General features: G+C 50.7%; 1 protein-coding gene across 1 annotated transcript in view; it reads right to left on the bottom strand.

The window, feature by feature from the left end:
• Positions 1 to 20,078, bottom strand: part of LOC140417964 (uncharacterized) — a 76,517-nt gene that overhangs the window by 21,011 nt on the left and 35,428 nt on the right. The window contains exons 2-4 of the mRNA XM_072501395.1: positions 2,565 to 2,730; positions 2,318 to 2,404; positions 1,959 to 2,213 (exon numbers count right to left, since the gene is read on the bottom strand). Coding sequence (XP_072357496.1) covers positions 1,959 to 2,213; positions 2,318 to 2,404; positions 2,565 to 2,730 — 508 coding nt within the window. The remainder of the gene's footprint in view (positions 1 to 1,958; positions 2,214 to 2,317; positions 2,405 to 2,564; positions 2,731 to 20,078) is intronic.

The following is a 20,078-nucleotide window of genomic DNA, read 5'->3' as shown; positions in this document are numbered from 1 at the left end:
GACGTCTCCACCGTCAGGGAATAAACATTCCGGCAATTCCGGATGGGCATCTTGCCCCGAGCCCTGCGAGACTCCAGGGCCACGTTGGCCATATATACAGGGGAACCTTTGAAGGTTATGGGGATCACAATGACTCCGGTTACCTGTGAGCAGCAGACAGCCTCGATACTACGATCACCGACCCGGCCCCAACGATGTCTAGGAAACTGGACCAAAACCCAATATTTTAGTTTATTTTGTAAGAGTGTGCAGAAAGAATGATTCACTCCAGGAGTGACATCATAAAAACTACGGCTTGGCTATTGTTAAACAAAACTTTATTCTGAATCAGAATATTAAACTAGCTTTAACTTTAAACCCAAACTGAACAAGGTGCTGGGTTGGCACTGCCGAGCCAGCAGGAGCACTGCCTGGTTGCCAGAGTTGCAGTGCAAGGGTGCCAGCTGGACAGTGCAAAGTTGACCGCATACCAGGGATAAGGCCAGAGGGCGACCCTGCAGCTACCCTGACCACCCTGGAGTCTCTGATGACCCCCCTGGGTGCCGTTCCGTCTGGTCCACCCCAGGTTGTCTCTTCCAAGGGGCGAGGGGGAGCTTGCCCATAATATGAGGGTGGAGGGAGGGTTTGAAGGGAGGGGGAGTACAGAGCCCGTAAGTAGGGAGTGGGTGATGGGTGGGGGTCCTGAAAGGGAGACAGTGCTCTTCAAAATGGCGGCCCGATCTCTGAGTTCAGCTCCCCACTGCCAACAGAAATTCTGGGCATGATCTTCTGGCCTCATTACACCTGTGCTCAAGCGTAACGAGGCCGGGAAATAGTGGGAGAGGCCAAAAACAGTAACCGCGCCAGGTGCCAAACAGTTTGCAATGCAACCGGCCTGCTCCCGTCGGTGAATTCGGAATCCCGCCGTAGCGTGGCAGAAACCAACTATCACCGATTTAAGGCCCATTTTCCATACAATTAACGAGAGCCACCTGTCATCCAACGGCCTCCTGTCATTTCCCGGCCTCCCCAGCAAGTGGTCACGCCGGCGCCCATTGATACTCCTTTTTCAAAACGTGCACCTGGCGGAAGGGTTTCCGTGGGGAGCCGAGAAGAGGAGAAGCAATCTTTGTGCACAGGAAAGAGACCGGGGAGGGGGGGGCTGGTCTTGCCACCCCAGTACTCGGCGGGGGGTGGGGAACCCTCGGCTGGGGGTGGGCCACCATGGGAGGGTGGAGGGGAAACGCTGGGGGGGCAATCCCTCGCAGCGCCACCATGCCAACCCTTGAATCCCAATCCCATGTGTCGTGCCAAGTGGGGCCATGTAGCATGTGGGAGTCATTGCCTCGTATTCCAATCGAACCTTGATGCCTGGAGACTGTGTGGGGGTCAACACCACACACGCAGCAGCCAACATCCGAACACCCAGGGGCTGGGACACAGCTCCCGGGAGATGATCACGGCCGGAGGGTGGGTTGGTGCCAGGGAGAGGGGGGATTGTCTGGAGAGACAGGCAAAGTGTCCGGGGGTCAGCCCGCATTGCGGAGGAAAGTGACAGAGGCATCAAAATGTTTGTGCAAAGAGTTGTTTAATGTGCTGCACAATATCCCATTTCCGAGAGAGCCCCCCCCCCCCAACCCTCCCGACCCCCGACCCCACTCCCTCATCACCCTCTACCTGGCCCCTCCCCCCTACCCCAGTGCCCTCTGATCCTCAACGTGCCTGGCCCTCCGAGCTCTACCTCGGCGAATCAACTGGCGAGCCGGCATTCGGGGCGGAAAGCACTATTGGGAATGGGATATTGTCCAGGGCCTCTGCGGATCTTCTCTTCAACTTCGGCTTTCCAACTTCTGACGCGAACTGCCGAGCGTTCAACGATGTTCCTGGTGTCTGAAGCGACTTGACTTTTTTTCAGTCCTTTCTTCACTGCATTCTCTCAACAGAATGTATCAGTAATGGTCTCCGAATAGACTGCTCACTCTCAGTGTCACGCGGGAACTGCAAGCGTAAACGTCCTGTGAAATTGTAGGTCTCTGAGCCCAACAGCGATTCCAGGTCGATGTTGTCATCCATTCCTCGCGCTGTGGTATTGTCCATTATGGCTCCCTCAATGTTGCTCAGCAGTGAGTCATTCTCACCGCTGCTCGGGAATTGCATGAATAAAAATCCGGAGGACCTGAAGCTCCTAGCGTCCGACGCGGATTCTAGATCGTTACTGTCCATTTCTTCATCATCTATGAAGAAGATGGGGTATTGTCCACAGTGGCTCCCTCAGTGTTGCTGAGCAGTGAGGTTTGGTCCTCTGGATGATGATCGATGGCAACAGAGGAGACCTCACCGGCAGATCTGTCTTCCACATCACTACTGACATTGACGCTATTTTCCTGCAGTTCAATTTGGCATTCAATGTCATCAAGATTAACAGCTGGAGTAAGAGATTCAACCATTGGTTCAGGTGCGCTGCTTGTCCACGTCGATCATTTTACAGTCTCTCACACCTTCGCTGATCTCCAGGGAAACTCCCAGATCCTGCTGGTCATTCTGGCCGCTCGGTACCAGGATCACCCTCCTCCACAACAGCTGACCTTTGATCTCTGACACGAGGGCCTGGAGGTTCAGCTCCTCTTCTGGCTGTTCGGTTCCAACTTCGATCTCCTCTGCAGACACAACAGCAGCTGAGGTATTTTGACTGTTGACACGTTGTGCCTGATCTCCACCGGGGATAATTTCTACAGTATTCACTTCATCAATCTTTGCGATAGAAACGGAACAAACATTTGCCCAACAATATATAATCCACGTAGTCACGATCATTGTTCTGAGTGCTTGGATAAAATGTTCACTTTTAGCAATCGTTTTCTGTGTGAGCAGTTGGCAGGTAGAAGACCAAATCAATGGTAAAGATTCTGTCAACAGCGAGTTAAACTGGGTAACTATGGAAAGAGGTGATGCGGGATGACGTAAACAAACATGGTGGGTACCGTGACATCACAGAACTCTGTCACAATAGCATCATACCCGACAGTGTGATGTCACAGGGACCACAATTCCCCAATTTAGAGAATCAAGTCAGGAAGCAAAGAACAAGGGGCAGAATTCTCTGTTTGAGAGGCTAAGTGTAGACACCAGGACTGAATGGGAGGTGTTCCCCGGTCCTGATGGGGGCGTGACTGCCGGAGCCATTTAGGACATGCTAATGCGGCAGCATTCACACCACGTGGCACTAATGCAATTCCAAAGCAGGCCCCGAGATTCACGGATACAGAGCTCGAGCTTTTACTGGATGCCATGGAGGAGATGTGGGGCACACTGTTCCCCGAGGTGGGAAGGAGGTTGTCACCCACAGATGTCAACCGGGCCTGGGCGGAGGTTGCAGAGGCCAGGATCGGATCATGGTCAGTAACTCGGGACCGAGTGGTTAGTGTCTACCTATATTTTCCAGTTATGGACACAGCGTACTCCCTATCGCCCCCCCCAAACTCCCCATACTCCCCATCTCCATACTCCCCATCCCCCATATTCTCCATCCCCCCATAGTCCCCATTCCCCTCCGTACGCCCCCCCCCCCGTGATGAACGAAGCACGCAGCTCACAATGCCTCCTCTGTATGAGGCAGGAGAAGTTGGCCCACAACAGATGGGAGAATTCCCAGACAGGCGGTGGGGTGCCGGATATCAGAGTCCTCACCTCCTACGAGGAACAGGCCCTGGAGGTCGCGGGGCTGCTGTGGACAGATCTGTCATCGACGTAGAGGTCGCCGCAGAGATCCCCGTTCCACCGGCCCTCACCCAGATGACCTGTCACCCGTGAGTTGTTAATGCCATACAGCCTGACCCATCCCTCCCACTGACCACATATGTCCATTCTCCTGCAGGCTCCTCATCTGACGGTGCCGGCCCATCCAGGGTGGTACCCCCCCACCCCCCCCCCCCCCCAACCCGGGTGTATCGAGACCAATGACCCTCACAATTAGATTACCACTTTGCAGTGGATTGAGCCAAGCCTCACCTTGATGGTTCATCACCACACTGAAATATATCCAATCACATCCCAGTCTTGACTTGCGAGGAAGTGCAGCCGGGTCCGATGATGAAAATGGAGTAATGGCCTGTGGCAGTGTGACTGTTCTCAGTGTGGCTCCCACTTCTGAACACTTGTGCCCCTCCCTCTGTCAGATCTGGACAAGCTGCCTCCTGTCCTAATGACCAAAGTCTCTCTAACACACTGCTGCTGCCTCACAGAGCCAAGGACCCGGGTTCGATCCTGGCCCCGGGTCACTACCTGTGTGGGGTTTGCACATTCTCCCCGTGTCAGTGTGGGTCTCATCCCCACAACTAAAAGCTGTGCAGGGCAGGTGGATTGGCCGCGCTCAGTTGCCTCTTTATTGGATTTTTAAAAATGTCTCTCTAACATTCTCCAACCCCTGATTCTATCCTCAGCTCTTGCAATCCTCCCCATAACTGTAACTTGATACAGAGCCAACGATCCTCAACAACTGCGTCAGCTTCTTCAGCCGTTATTACACTCCCTGGGCGGAATTCTCCATAGCTGACACCAAAATTGGGATTCGCTATAGGGTGGAGAATGGCTTCCGACGCCGGAGTCGGGACAGGCGCCGGTTTGATGCCGGTTCACGATGCTCTGCCCCCTCCAAATTGGCGTCATTGGGACGCGTGGCACACACAGTCACAAGGCCGTTGGCACATCATCAGCCGGCACACCCGCGATGATCCGTCTCCGATGAGCCCAGTTCCAAATGGCACGGGCCACGTGTGGTCCCAACGGTCGCGAACCTGGTGTGCCGGCTGCGAACATTGGGCCAGGATCCGTGCCGCTGGCCGGGGGCGTCTGCTAGGGCTAGAGGGAGTGGTGGGGGGTGGCCAGGGGGTGGGCTGTGAGGTTGAGGTGGGTGGGTATGCAGTCCAGCACGGCCGGCGGCATGTTTTCCAGCACGCCCGGTGCAGCTTGTCAGCCCTGCGCATTCGCGGCCCGGGACCCGGCGATTCTCCAGCCGGTTTCTGCACGATCCATGGGTGTTCCACGTGACGCTGGTGCTAGCCTCTCACCGGTACCGGAATCGTTGAGGGGTTCGTGCCAATTTTCCCATCGTCACAAATCCGCAGATCCTCCGTTGGCATCGGCACGTAGCCTCAGGAATGGAGAACTCCGCCCCCTATCTCTATTACCACCTCCAGACCATCGATCTCTGTTCCCAACTCCAACCACTGCAACCCTCCCAATGAATTAACATTTTCACCCCTTGATCCCTCCATTTCTCTTTAAGATTCTCCAAACCTACGGCCCTTCTGATCTGCATTTGTCATTCAGAGGCTACAACCTATATCCTCCAGCTCCTACAACCCTTCCTAGCTCTGTAAAATCCTCCAATCCCTACAACTGTCCCGATTTTTGTAATTTCATTCAGAGACTATAACCCTCTCTATCTTTGTAATATTCTGCACCTCCTCCAACCGGTACAACATCTGCAATACTGTAAGAACACCCCCAGTTGTTTTAAGCTCTTCCTGCCTGCCATGTGTATTCTCTTCTAGCTCTCCTCTGAGATAGCACATCCTATCTCAGCAATCTCCTTCAGACCCTATAACCCTACCATCCCGACAACCCTACCTATCTCTGTAACCTCCTCCAGCCTCTCCAACCTCCCCTATCTCCCGTAAAATCCTCTATTTCTCCACAATGCACACAGAGCTGTAATCTTCCCCAGCCTCTAAAAATACTCACTATTGTTGTATCTCCTCAATTGCTTTCAAATGCTCCCCTTTGTCTGAAATCCCCAATAACCATAAACCCCGCTCCATCCCAGTAACTGTCTTCGGTCTCTTAATACCGCCCAATGTCTGTAACCTTCTTGTCAAGCTCCCAGTATTTCTTCCTTTGTACTCCGTGTATGGTTTGGGTCCTGTTAGGCGGCCTGGCCACCGCTCCCACAATGACTTCTGGCATTCATCATTTCTGATCGCTACACAAAACCCTTTTCCTGTACGTTGTCTTCCCTCTCTACCGTGCTAAGACCACCATTGATTAACAGAGCCACCCAGCCAATGCTTCCTACCTCCTGTCCTTGCTAAATGTCATCAGTTGTTACAATTCTGGAATCAATTATTAAGGAGGTCTTAACAGTGCAATTAGTATTGTATGATTAGAACAAGTCAACACGGTTTTACCAAAGGAAACCCTGTAAGTCAATGTTATTCGAGTTCTTTAGAGGATGTAAATAACAGGTAAGATAAAGAACAGTGGATGTAATCTACTGGATTTTCAAACTGCATTTGATAAAGTGGCACAGAAATGGTAAAAAGGCAAAATAAGGGCTCACGGAGTTGGGGGCAAGATGGTTTGAGGATTAGGTAGAATAGTAATCAGAAACTGGGCATATGGAGAGCATTTCCAAGTTGGCAGACAGTAAACGTTCCGTACCACGAGAATCAGTGCTAAGGTCTCAGCTATTTACATTTATATTATTACTTAGAAAAAGAGACAGAGTAACGTATGTGTGATAAACCTCACGAGGACCACGGGGGATCGCTGATTGATCTCCCCATGGGATTTGTAGAATACAAGTTCCCATGGTGAGTGGGCGGAGGCTGGCCCCACTGGGGTTCATTCACGAGATCTTTAAATGTAGCCCCCAGAACCAGACCGACAGTTGCCGATAGTCCAGGGCTGGGACGCTTGTTTTGTGCTGCGATAGCGGTTTTATTTTCAGTTTAAAATAAACCCGTTTGGCCTTTCACTCCACTCATCCTGGAATTATTACAATGTGCAAGTTTTCTGATGATACAAAGCTCAGTGGAAAGGTAAGCTGTGGGTGGGTTTGGAAACTGCAAAGAGACATGGACAGGTAAATGGAGTGGGCAACAAGATAGCAGATGGAGTATCATTTAGGAAAGTGTGAAGTTATTTATTTTGGTTGTCAGAAAAGAACAGTAATATATTTGTGAAGAGATGAGAAATTTGTAAGTGTTTTTAAAAAAAATATATTTTATTCAAATTTTTCAGTCAAACAAAGACAAAACAAAATGTTTCCATTTTACAACTTTAAAAACAATATACATATGACCGTTTTTAAAAATAAATAATATGCTAACTAATTGGCAACTGCCAACAACAGAAATAGTAACTAATACCTAAAATAATAATGTCACAAAAACCGATATAAATAACTAATATATAAACACGTGTATAAAACCCCTGAGGACCTGAATGAGCCCTCCCCTCCTCCCCCCCCCCCCCCCCCCCCCCCCGGGTTGCTGCTGCTACCATTCCTATTTTCCCTTATCGTTCTGCGAGATAGTTGAGGAACGGTTGCCACCGCCTGGTGAACCCTTGAGCCAAACCTCTTAGTGCGTATTTTATCCGCTCCAATTTTATAAACCCTGCCATGTCGTTTATCCAGGCCTCCACGCCCGGGGGTTTAGCTTCTTTCCACATAAGTAATATCCTTCGCCGGGCTACTAGGGACGCAAAGGCCAAAACATCAGCCTCTCTCGCCTCCTGCACTCCCGGCTCATCTGCAACCCCGAATATAGCCAACCCCCAGCCTGGTTCGACCCGGACCCCCACCACCTTTGAAAGCACATTCGCCACACCCACCCAGAACCCATGCAGTACCGGACATGACCAAAACATGTGGGTGTGGTTCGCTGGGCTTCCCGCGCATCTCCCGCACCTATCTTCCACACCAAAAAATCTACTTAGTCTTGCTCCAGTCATGTGCGCCCTGTGTAAAACCTTGAATTGTATCAGGCTGAGCCTGGCGCATGAGGACGAAGAGTTTACCCTAAGGGCATTTGCCCACAGCCCCTCCTCGATCTCTTCCCCCAGCTCCTCTTCCCATTTTCCCTTCAGCTCCTCTACCATCGTCTCCCCCTCGTCTCTCATTTCCCTGTATATGTCTGACACCCTACCATCCCCCACCCATGCCCCCGAAATCACTCTGTCCTGGATCTCTTGCGCCGGGAGCGGGAATTCCTTCACCTGTTGCCTCGCGAATGCCCTCACTTGCATATATCGAAATGCATTCCCCGGTGGCAACCCATATTTTTCTGTCAGTGCTCCCAGACTCGCGAACGTCCCATCTAGGAACAAATCCTTCAATTTCACAATCCCTGCTTGCTGCCAAGATTTAAATCCCCCATCTATCTTCCCCGGGACGAACCTATGGTTGTTCCTTATCGGGGACCACACCGAGGCACCCGTCACTCCCTTATGCCGTCTCCACTGCCCCCAAATTTTCAAAGTTGCCACCACCACTGGACTTGTGGTGTATTTTTTCGGGGAGAACGGTAAAGGCGCCGTCGCTAATGCTTTTAGGCTGGTTCCCCTACAGGACGCCATCTCTAGTCTTTTCCACGCCGCTCCCTCCCCTTCTCCCATCCACTTACATACCATTGACACGTTAGTGGCCCAATAATAGTCACTTAAACTCGGCAGTGCCAGTCCCCCCTATCCCTGCTATGCTGCAGAAACCCCCTCTTCACTCTTGGGGTCTTCCCAGCCCACACAAAGCTCATAATACTCTTATCCACTTTCTTGAAAAAGGCCTTTGTAATCATTACAGGGAGGCACTGGAACACAAAAAGAAAATGAAACTGAAATGAAAACCTCGGAAGGACCACCATTTTGACTGCCTGCACCCTGCCCGCCAGTGACAGGGGCACCATGTCCCACCTCCTAAAGTCCTCTTCCATCTGCTCCACCAATCTTGCTAAATTAAGCTTATGCAAGGTTCCCCAGTTCCTGGCCATCTCGATCCCTAGGTACCGAAAATCCCTTAGAACATAGAACGATACAGCGCAGTACAGGCCCTTCGGCCCACGATGTTGCACCGAAACAAAAGCCATCTAACCTACACTATGCCATTATCATCCATATGTTTATCCAATAAACTTTTAAATGCCCTCAATGTTGGCGAGTTCACTACTGTAGCAGGTATGGCATTCCACGGCCTCACTACTCTTTGCGTAAAGAACCTACCTCTGACCTCTGTCCTATATCTATTACCCCTCAGTTTAAAGCTATGTCCCCTCGTGCCAGCCATTTCCATCCGCGGGAGAAGTCTCTCACTGTCCACCCTATCTAACCCCCTGATCATTTTGTATGCCTCTATTAAGTCTCCTCTTAACCTTCTTCTCTCCAACGAAAACAACCTCAAGTCCATCAGCCTTGCCTCGTAAGATTTTCCCTCCATACCAGGCAACATCCTGGTAAATCTCCTCTGCACCCGCTCCAAAGCCTCCACGTCCTTCCTATAATGCGGTGACCAGAACTGTACGCAATACTCCAAATGCGGCCGTACCAGAGTTCTGTACAGCTGCAACATGACCTCCTGACTCCGGAACTCAATCCCTCTAACAATAAAGGCCAACACTCCATAGGCCTTCTTCACAATCCTATCAACCTGGGTGGCAACTTTCAGGGATCTATGTACATGGACACCTAGATCCCTCTGCTCATCCACACTTCCAAGAACTTTACCATTAGCCAAATATTCCGCATTCCTGTTATTCCTTCCAAAGTGAATCACCTCACACTTCTCTACATTAAACTCCGTTGCCACCTCTCAGCCCAGCCCTGCAGCTTATCTATATCCCTCTGTAACCTGCTACATCCTTCCACACTATCGACAACACCACCGACTTTAGTATCGTCTGCAAATTTACTCACCCACCCTTCTGCGCCTTCCTCTCGGTCATTGATAAAAATGACAAACAGCAACGGCCCCAGAACAGATCCTTGTGGTACTCCACTTGTAACTGAACTCCATTCTGAACATTTCCCATCAACCACCACCCTCTGTCTTCTTTCAGCTAGCCAATTTCTGATCCACATCTCTAAATCACCCTCAATCCACAGCCTCCGTATTTTCTGCAATAGCCTACCGTGGGGAACGCTTTGCTGAAATCCATATACACCACATCAACTGCTCTACCCTCGTCTACCTGTTCAGTCACCTTCTCAAATAACTCGATAAGGTTTGTGAGGCATGACCTACCCTTCACAAAGCCATGCTGACTATCCCTGATCATATTATTCCTGTCTAGATGATTATAAATCTTGTCTCTTATAATCCCCTGGCCTCTCAGAGAATCCTAGGATTAAAAAAATAATAATAATAAAGTATGGTACTTACCTCACACCAATGGGTTTTATTATTAGGTTAGAGGAGGAGGGCGGGTGGGAGACACTACACGTGTAGTGTCTCGGGTTTCCTCTCCACCAGAATATATTGGTGAGGGTCTTCCCAGATGTCCGCGGGTCGAACTTCCTGTTCCCGCCTTAAACACTAAAAAAAATTTTTAAAACAGCAAAGAGGGACCGAAAACGGGACCAGGTAAGTGTTTACCGCTGAAATTGACTAGCCTGCTCCTGTGAAGGTCTCCCAGAAATCACTAACGCACCGCTCCCGCTGAAATCGACTGGCCTGCTCCTGCAAAGACAAGTGTTTTTAAAGGAGAAACTTACCTCCCAGAAATCACTTGCGTACTGCTCCCGCTGAAATTGACTAGCCTGCTCCGCTCCCGCTGAAATCGACTGGCCTGCTCCTGCAAAGACAAGTGTTTTTAAAGGAGAAACTTACCTCCCAGAAATCACTTGCGTACTGCTCCCGCTGAAATTGACGAGCCTGCTCCACTCCCGCTGAAATCGACTGGCCTGCTCCTGCAAAGACAAGTGTTTTTAAAGGAGAAACTTACCTCCCAGAAATCACTTGCGCACTGCTCCCGCTGAAATTGACTAGCCTGCTCCGCTCCCGCTGAAATTGACTTGTTACTCTCCTCAACGGCAAATCATCTATTGCCCTGCTCTGTCCCCCAGGATGCATCACAAACAGCTCACTCTTCCCCATATTCAATTTATATCCTGAAAATTCCCCAAACTCCCTGAGTGTCTGCATTATCTTGGGCACCCCCTCCACTGGGTCCACGACATACAACAACAAATCATCCGCGTATAATGACACCCGATGTTCTTCTCCTCCTCTAAGTACTCCCCTCCACTTCCTAGAGCCCCTCAGCGCAATGACCAGTGGCTCAATTGCCAACGCGAACAGTAACGGGGACAGGAGACATCCCTGTCTTGTACCCCTATATAGTCAGAAGTGGTCAGATCGCTGCCTATTTGTAATCACACTTGCCACCGGGGCCCTGTATAGGAGCTGAACCCATCTAACGAACCCCTCTCCAAATCCAAATCTCCTCAACACTTCCCACAGGTAATCCCACTCCACTCTGTCAAATGCTTTCTCTGCATCCATCGCCACCACTATCACCGCTTCCCCCTCCGGTGGGGGCATCATCATCACCCCCAGCAGCCTCCGTATGTTATTCAATTGTCTCCCCTTAACAAACCCCGTTTGATCCTCATGAACCACCCCCGGGACACAATCCTCTATCCTCGTCGCCATCACCTTGGCCAAAAGCTTGGCATCTACATTCAGGAGGGAAATAGGTCTGTATGACCCGCACTGCAGCGGGTCTTTGTCTCTTTTCAAGAGCAGCGATATTGTCGCCTCCGACATCGTCGGGGGTAGTGTCCCCCTTTCCCTAGCCTCATTAAAGGTTCTCGTCAGAAGTGGGGCCAGCAGGTCCACGTACTTCCTATAGAATTCCACCGGGAACCCATCCGGTCCCGGGGCCTTCCATGCCTGCATGCTCCCAATCCCTTTTACCACCTCCTCCACCTCAATCTGCGCTCCCAGTCCTGTCCTCTCCTGCTCCTCAACCTTCGGGAACTCCAACTGGTCTAGGAAGTGCATCATTCCCTCCTTCCCTTCCGGGGGTTGAGCCTTATATAGCCTCTCATAAAATGCCTTAACCACCCCGTTCACCCTCTCCGCTCCCCGTTCCATCTTACCCTCCTCGTCCCTAACTCCTCCAATCTCCCTCGCCGCCCCCCTCTTCCTCAGTTGTTGGGCCAGCAACCGGCTCGCCTTCTCTCCATACTCATACTGCACTCCCTGTGCCTTCCTCCATTGTGCCTCCGCCTTGCCCGTGGTCAACAAATCAAATTCCGTGTGCAATCTTCGTCTTTCCCTGTATAGCCCTTCATCTGGAGCCTCCGCATACTGCCTATCCACCCTCAAAATTTCCCTCAACAATCTCTCCCTTTCTTTGCTCTCTTGTTTCCCCTTATGGGCCCTTATGGAAATCAGTTCCCCTCTGACCACCTCCTTCAGCGCTTCCCAGACCACTCCCACCTGAACCTCTCCGTCGTCATTAATCTCTAGGTACCTTTCAATACATCTCCTTACCCTTACACATACCCCCTCGTCCGCCAACAATCCCATATCTAATCTCCAGAGTGGGTGCTGTTCCTTTTCTTCTCCTACTTCCAGATCTACCCAATGTGGGGCATGATCTGAAATGGCTATAGCCGAGTACTCCGTCCCTGCCACCTTCGGGATCAGCGCCCTTCCCAGGACAAAGAAGTCTATCCGAGAATACACTTTGTGGACATGGGAGAAAAAGGAGAACTCTTTACTCCTAGGCCTAGTAAATCTCCAGGGGTCCACTCCTCCCATCTGCTCCATGAAGTCCTTAAGCACCTTGGCCGCTGCCGGCCTCCTCCCGGTCCTAGACCTGCACCGGTCCAACCCTGGATCCAGCACCGCGTTGAAGTCTCCCCCCATTACCAACTGTCCCGCCTCCAGGTCCGGGATACGCCCCAGCATACGCTTCATGAAGTTCACGTCATCCCAGTTCGGGGCATATACATTCACCAGCACCACCGCCTCACCTTGCAATCTGCCACTCACCATCACGTATCTACCGCCACTATGGTCTTCGCCTCAAACAATACCCGTTTCCCCACCAGTATTGCCACCCCTATATTTTTCGCATCCAAGCCCGAATGAAATACCTGTCCCACCCATCCTTTTCGTAACCTGACCTGATCCGCCAGTTTCAGCTGCGTCTCCTGCAGCATGACCACATCTGCCTTTAGCTTCTTTAGGTGCGCAAGTACCCTTGCCCTCTTAATCGGCCCATTCAGTCCTCTCACGTTCCACGTGATCAACCGGGTTGGGGGGCTCTTTACCCCCCCCCCCCTCGTCGACTAGCCATCCCCTTTTTTAGGCCAGCTCCTCACCCGGTTCCCACGCACCCGCTTATCCCCCCAACGGCGCCCTGCTGTCCCGACCATCCCATCCCGTGGCAGCTCCCCCTTCCCCTTAGCAGCAGCAACCCAATTAACCCCCCCACCCCACCCCGCTGGATCCCCCTCTAGCTTAGTTGCTCCCCCCATGTTGCTTCCGGAAGTCAGCAAAATCTGGCTGACCTTAGCTTCCCCCGTTTATCCTTAGCCTCCCATTGTGTGAGGCCCCCTCCTTCCTGCACCCCATTTTCCCGCCACAATTACCATAGCGCGGGAACAAAGCCCGCGCTTCCCTCTCGGCCCCGCCCCTAATGGCGCAGCTCCCTCTCTCCTTCCCCCTCCCCTTCCCCACCGGCGCCCACAGTTCACCATGCCCCCCCCCCCCCCTTCGAGGGTAAAGAAAAATTTCCCCCCATCCGATTCCCAGTCCCATGCAACCACCCCACTACTTCATTACAAAAGTTCTTTCTCCAAACTAGTCCAACTTCTCCTCTTCAATAAATGTCCACGCCTCTTCTGCCGTCTCAAAGTAGTGGTGTTTTCCCTGGTGCGTAACCCACAGTCTTGCCGGCTGCAACATTCCAAATTTCACTTTCCTGTTGTGGAGCACCGCCTTGGCCCGATTAAAACTCGCCCTCCTTCTCGCCACCTCCGCACTCCAATCCTGATACATGCGGATCACCGCGTTCTCCCACCTGCTGCTCCATGTCTTTTTCGCCCATCTCAGGACCATCTCCCTGTCTTTATAACGGTGAAACCTCACCACTATAGCTCGAGGTATTTCTCCTGCCTTCGGTCTTCTCGTGAGGACTCGATACGCTCCCTCCACTTCCAAGGGGCCCGTCGGGGCCTCCGGTCCCATTAAGGAATGAAGCATCATGCTCACATACGCCCCGACGTCCGCTCCCTCTGCACCTTCGGGAAGACCCAAGACTCTTAGGTTCTTCCTCCTCAAGCTAGTTTCCAGGGCTTCCAGCCTCTCCATACACCTCTTATGCAGTGCCTCGTGCGTCTCTGTCTTCACCACCAAGCCCTGTATCTCGTCCTCATTTTCGGCAGCCTTTGCCTTCACGCCATGAAGCTCCATCTCTTGGGTCTTCTGCGCCTCCTTTAACCCCTCAATCGCCTGCAGCATCGGGGCCAGCACCTCCTTCTTGAGCTCCTCCACACATCGCCGAAGGAACTCCTGCTGTTCCAGGCCCCATACCAATCGGCCTCCCTCCGCCGCCATCTTGCTTCTCGCTTCCCTTCCTTGCCGCTGCTCCAGAGGATCCTCTGCAATCTGGCCACTATTATCTCCTTTCTCCATTTACATCCGGGGGGACTCCCTTCTATATCGCCACACAATGGGTTTAGCCTTCAAAAATTGCCATTGGGGCTCCCGATAAGAGCCCAAAAGTCCGTTAAAACGGGAGGTGCCGAAACGTGCGACTTAGCTGGTCATCGCCGCACCCGGAAGTCGGAATTTGGTTTGTTAACCACAGGAAGGGGAGTGGAGCAGCTCAGAAAGGCGAAGGGGGTGATTTACGAGCACAGGGAGAAGGCCAGTAGGATGCTTGCACAGCAGCTCAGAAAGAGAGAGGCAGCTAGGGAAATAGGGAAAGTTGTTGACGGGGATGGGAACTCGGGGTCTCGGCAGGAGTGAGCAAGACCTTTTGGGACTTTTATAGTAGGTTGTATAGGTCGGAACCCCCTGCGGGGCCGGACGGGATGAGGCACTTTTTGGATGGGTTGGCTTCCCCGAAGGTGGATGGGGAGCTGGTAGAAGGGCTGGGCGCCCCGATCGGGCTGGAGGAGATAGTGGAGGGTTTGAAGGCCATGCAGTCAGGTAAGGGACAGGACAGGTACCCAATCGAGTTCTATAAAAAGTTCTCCAGAATATTGGGGCCTGTACTGTTGAAGGTCTTTAACGAGGCGAAGGAAAGAGGGGTTTTACCCCAGACAATGTCACAGGCCATGATCTCGCTCATTCTGAAAAGGGACAAGGACCGGAGCTGTGTGGTTCTTATAGGCCGATAGCCTTGCTGAACGTGGATGCCAAACTTCTGGCCTCTAGGATTGAGGACTGTATACCGGACGTTATAGGGGTGGACCAGACAGGGTTCGTTAAGGGTAGGCAACTGGGGGCCAAAGTATGAAGGTTGCTAAACATGATCATGATGCCCCTGGAAGGTAGGGAAGTTGAAGTGGTGTTGCGATGGACGTGGAAAAAGCCTTCGACCGGGTCGAGTGGGATTACTTATGGGAGGTGCTGGAGCGGTTTGGGTTTGGAAGGGGCTTTGTTGACTGGGTTAGGTTGCTGTACCGGGCTCCGGTAGCTAGGGTACGGACAAACAGGACGACTTCAGAATATTTCAGGCTACACCGGAGGACGAAACCGAGATGTCCCCTCTCCCCACTGCTGTTTGCGCTGGTGATAGAGCCGCTGCCAATTGCTCAGAGAGCCTCAAGGGGCTGGAAGGGGTTGGTCCGGGGGGGGTGGGGGGGGGGGGGTGGAGCACAGAGTCTCGATGTATGCGGATGACCTACTGCTGTATGTCTCAGACCCAATGGAGGGGATGGGGAAAATTATGGGAATCTTAGGGGAATTTGGCCGGTTTTTGAGGTACAAGCTTAACATGGGGAAGAGCAAGTTGTTTGTGGTTCAGGTGAGAGGTCAGGACAGGCGACTGGGGGATCTGCCGTTTAGAGATGTAGGGGACAGTTTTAGGTACTTGGGTATTCAGGTGGTGAGGGGTTGGGACAGGCTACACAAATTGAACCTGGCCTGGTGGGTGGACCAGATGAAGGAGGATTTCCGGAGATGGGACACACTCCCATTGTCTCTGGTGGGTAGGGTGGGCGGTAAAAATGATGGTCCTCCCGAAGTTCCTTTTCGTTTTCCAGTGCCTCCCCATCTTCATCCCGCGGTCCTTTTTTAAGTGGATCAATATGATTATCGTGGACTTTGTGTGGGGGTGGCAAGCCGCCGAGGGTGAAGAGGGCAATGCTCGAGCGGAGTCTGGGGGATGGTGGGCTGGCGCTGCCGAATTTCGGCAATTACTACTGGGCGGCTAACATAGCCATGGTTCGGAGGTGGTAGGTGGGGGGGGTGAGCCGGCGTGGGTGCGCATGGAGGTGGCTTCATGTAAGTACCGTGCCGCTGCCGTTCCCGCCGGCGCGGTACTCCACCAGTCCAGCGGTGGTGGCAGCCCTGAGAGTCTGGGGGCAGTGGAGGAGACATGTGGGAGCAGAGTGGGCATCGGTGTGGTCGCCAATCTGCGACAACCATCGGTTTGCCCCGGGGAGGATGGACGCGGGGTTCTGAATTTGGCGGAGAGCAGGGATTGAGAGGATGGGTGACTGGTTCTTGGAAGGTAGCTTCCCGAGTATGAGGGCGCTGGAGGAGAAGTTTGCATTGGCTGGGGGAAATTAATTCCGATATTCACAGGTACGGGACGTTTTGCGGAAGCAGGTACCAACCTTCCCACTCCTGCCGCGTAGGGGGATTCAGGATAGGGTGGTCTCTAGAGGATGGATAGGGGAGGGGAGTGTCTCGGACATATATAGAGAGCTTATGGGTTCGGAGGAGACGCAAACAGAGGAGCTGAAGCAAAAGTGGGAGGAGGAGCTAGGGGGAGAGATAGAGGAGGGCTTCTGGGCAGACGAATTAGGAAGGGTCAATACTACCGCAATATGTGCCAGGCTCAGCCTTATCCAATTTAAGGTTGTTCACCGGTCTGACATGACAGCGGCCCGGATGGGGTGGTGGACAGGTGTGCGAAATGCGCGGGGTTGGGGGGGCCAACGAATCATGTCCATATGTTCTGGGCATGTCCAAAACTGAGGGGATTTTGGCAGGGCTTTGCCGATGCCATGTCCACAGTATTAAATATGAGGGTGGCAATGAGTACGGAGGTGCCGATTTTTGGGGTGTCGCTGGATCCGGGAATCCAGGGGGAGAGAGAGGCGGATGTTCTGGCCTTTGCTTCCCTGGTAGTCCGGAGGCGGATATTGTTGGCATGGAGGGACTCAAGGCCCCCGAAATCGGAGACCTGGCTTTTGGACATGGCTGGCTTCCTCTGCCTGGAGAAAATTAAGTTTGCCATGAGAGGGTCTCTGCTGGGGTTCGCCCTGAGGTGGCAACCATTCATCGACTTCCTCGCAGAGAACTAATCATCAGCAGAAAGGGGGGGAGGGAGGAAGGGGGTTAGGTTCGCGTAGGTTAGGGGGGTAAGTAATGGCAAGACCTGTGGGAGAGGAAGGTGGAATTTGCACTATGTTTATATTTTTCTTGTTATGTATATTGTTGATTTTGTTGTTGTTGGAATGCCAAAGAAATACCTCAATAAAATGCTTATTAAAAAAATAGTTTTTCTTTGAACTTTGTATTGGATGTGAGTTGTCAAGTCTTTGACATCTTCTGGGTGATGCATGAAAGCTTGTTGAAAGGGTTAATTTTCCTGCAGAAACAAAAATGGGCGTATAGTGGGTGGATAACTTGGAATGATGCCATTTGCATCTCTAAACGTTTTTTATATATATATCACTCAAATGGACTGGGAGTAAAAGTTGGATTGCTGCCAAATTCCCGTTATCAAGTGTCTTAGAACGATGTGTTCTATCCATGGATTTGCTTTTTAATCAGAGTTACTTTCCTCAAAAACAGTTTCCACATTGTCTGTAGTTTTAATTTTCAAGCTAATTTTAAACATTTATTTTAAAATATCAAACAGAACAACTTATTGAATATATGACTGAACCAATCTTGCGCTGAATGAACTTGGTTTTCTGTAGATAAATTTGTCGATTCTGTTAAAGGAAGCACAGCTAACAAGATTTGTTAATTTCTTAAAATTAATAAAGCAACATTCAAAATAATGACAGTTTTCTTAAGTTAACAGTTCTTGACAACTTTTAGCGATACGTGACTTGGGGCGTATCCCTGTAGCCAGGAGGCAGGCCTTCATCGTAGGAAACCAGTTTGTAATCATGAAATCTGAAACTCTCAAAATGGCCGTCTTCAACACGAGAAAGGAATTTCATATCTCTTCTGGACAGATTTGTTGGTAATGGAGGAGGAGAGGTGGTTTCGGACTGAGGTCTGGGTAGGATCAAGTTTAAAGCTGCAGACAGTTCTGGTTTTAAACCAGTGACAACATCTTTTTTTGATAGATCTTTTAAATGGTTTAAAACCCAGGTTGTTGTCTTTATCACTTCAACTTCAAGCTGTTTGGTGCTTAATGGGTTAAGTTGTGTTACACTTTGTTTGCCATGAGGCTCGTTGCTTAACCGAATAGGCTTTTCTTGTTTAAAAATCTCACAGTCTATTAAAGCTGCCACTGTCATAATATACACCAGTATATCATGGTGCCGAAACACACACTGATGGACGCACAGCAAGACCAATCAACACACACAACACCGCAGCCAATTACCAGTTAGAGCACACTCACTATAAAGACAGAGGGCATCAGTTTTCCCGCTCATTCGGGATGCAGCCTCTCAGAAGGACAGAGCTTACAGCACAGATCTTTACCATGTGCTGAGTGCATAGACTGGTTAGGACAGGCATAGGTCTTTAGTTTAATCTAACATCGTGTTAGCCCACAGTGAAAGTATGTTCAACAGTTTCTAGCTTAATAAAATAGTGTAGTACTGTTTTAAGTGTTGGTGGCCTGTATGTGTTTCACGGATCCAAAACACCCAACACATCAGCCATGAGAGGCTTTTGGATCGGTGCCAGCAGTATATCGTGGTCGGTCTCAGAGTAAGAATTAGGTTTGTTCTGGGGTAAAAGTGTCCTTGACAGATAGTTCATTTTGCCAGTCTCACCCTGTGGAACTTCGATCAGTGTATTCATTGTTTTCATGTCAGTAGCAGCTTGCAATAATGTAGGATTTGGTTTGGATCATAGATCATAGATTTTACAGTGCAGAAGGAGGCCATTCGGCCCATCGAGTCTGCACCGGCTCTTGGAAAGAGCACCCTACCCAAGGTTAACACCTTCACCCTATCCCCATAACCCAGGGCAATTTTGGACACTAAGGGCAATTTATCATGGCCAATCCACCTAACCTGCACGTCTTTGGACTGTGGGAGGAAACTGGAGCACCCGGAGGAAACCCACGCACACACGGGGAGGATGTGCAGACTCCGCACAGACAGTGACCCAAGCCGGAATCGAACCTGGGACCCTAGAGCTGTGAAGCAATTGTGCTATCCACCATGCTACCGTGTTGCCCACATGGATATCACTGGTATATCTTGGGCCTTAGTTAAAATCATTTCAACTCTTCCCGTTGGTGGCGCTGTTTGCTTTGGAGAGTTCAACTGATTTATTAAAGACAGATTGATGGCTTTTGAGCTGTACGTTTGTCTGTCAGTAATTTGTTCTGACATTTCACGGTGTCCATGTCATTTTCCAAAATACATTTTTCCTCAAGTAACTGGCAATTTTGACTTTTCAGACCACCATTTTCTAATATTAACTGTTGAAGTTTGGATTCTGAGTCAGTATCTTTCTTTTGGAGTTCATCAATTTGAAATGATTGTTGTTGAACTTTAAAGGTCTCATTTTCCAATAATGTTTTAATCTGATCACATTGTTCAAGTTTAGATTTTGCATCTCATAATTCTTCAACAACTGCTGCTAGTTGGGCTTTAGTGAACTTAAGGTCATGATCGAATTTAGCTTTTGCGATTGTCTCTTGATGTTTTTGGAGCTGTGCAATTACTGCAAAAGACCATTTCATACGCTTTCCTCTATTTAAGCGTGTAGTTTTCCCCCATGCCTTCTTGATATTATCAAGGGACCACTGTCCTTTGGGGATATTATAGTTTGATTCAATCTTTTTTGCAACTTCAGACAGTCCAAATTATCTACAAATCAAAGATCTAAGATCACCCAATATATCGTCAATAGAGACATCCCGTACAGCGTGCCCTCCCTTGGACGTTGTGGGAAGTAGTTCTCTACCATTTGAAGGTCCTGAATCTATTTTGGG

The sequence above is a fragment of the Scyliorhinus torazame genome, chromosome 5 (genome assembly GCF_047496885.1).
Source record: "Scyliorhinus torazame isolate Kashiwa2021f chromosome 5, sScyTor2.1, whole genome shotgun sequence".
Taxonomy (NCBI): domain Eukaryota; kingdom Metazoa; phylum Chordata; class Chondrichthyes; order Carcharhiniformes; family Scyliorhinidae; genus Scyliorhinus; species Scyliorhinus torazame.
This window is presented reverse-complemented; position numbering and strand designations above follow the sequence as displayed.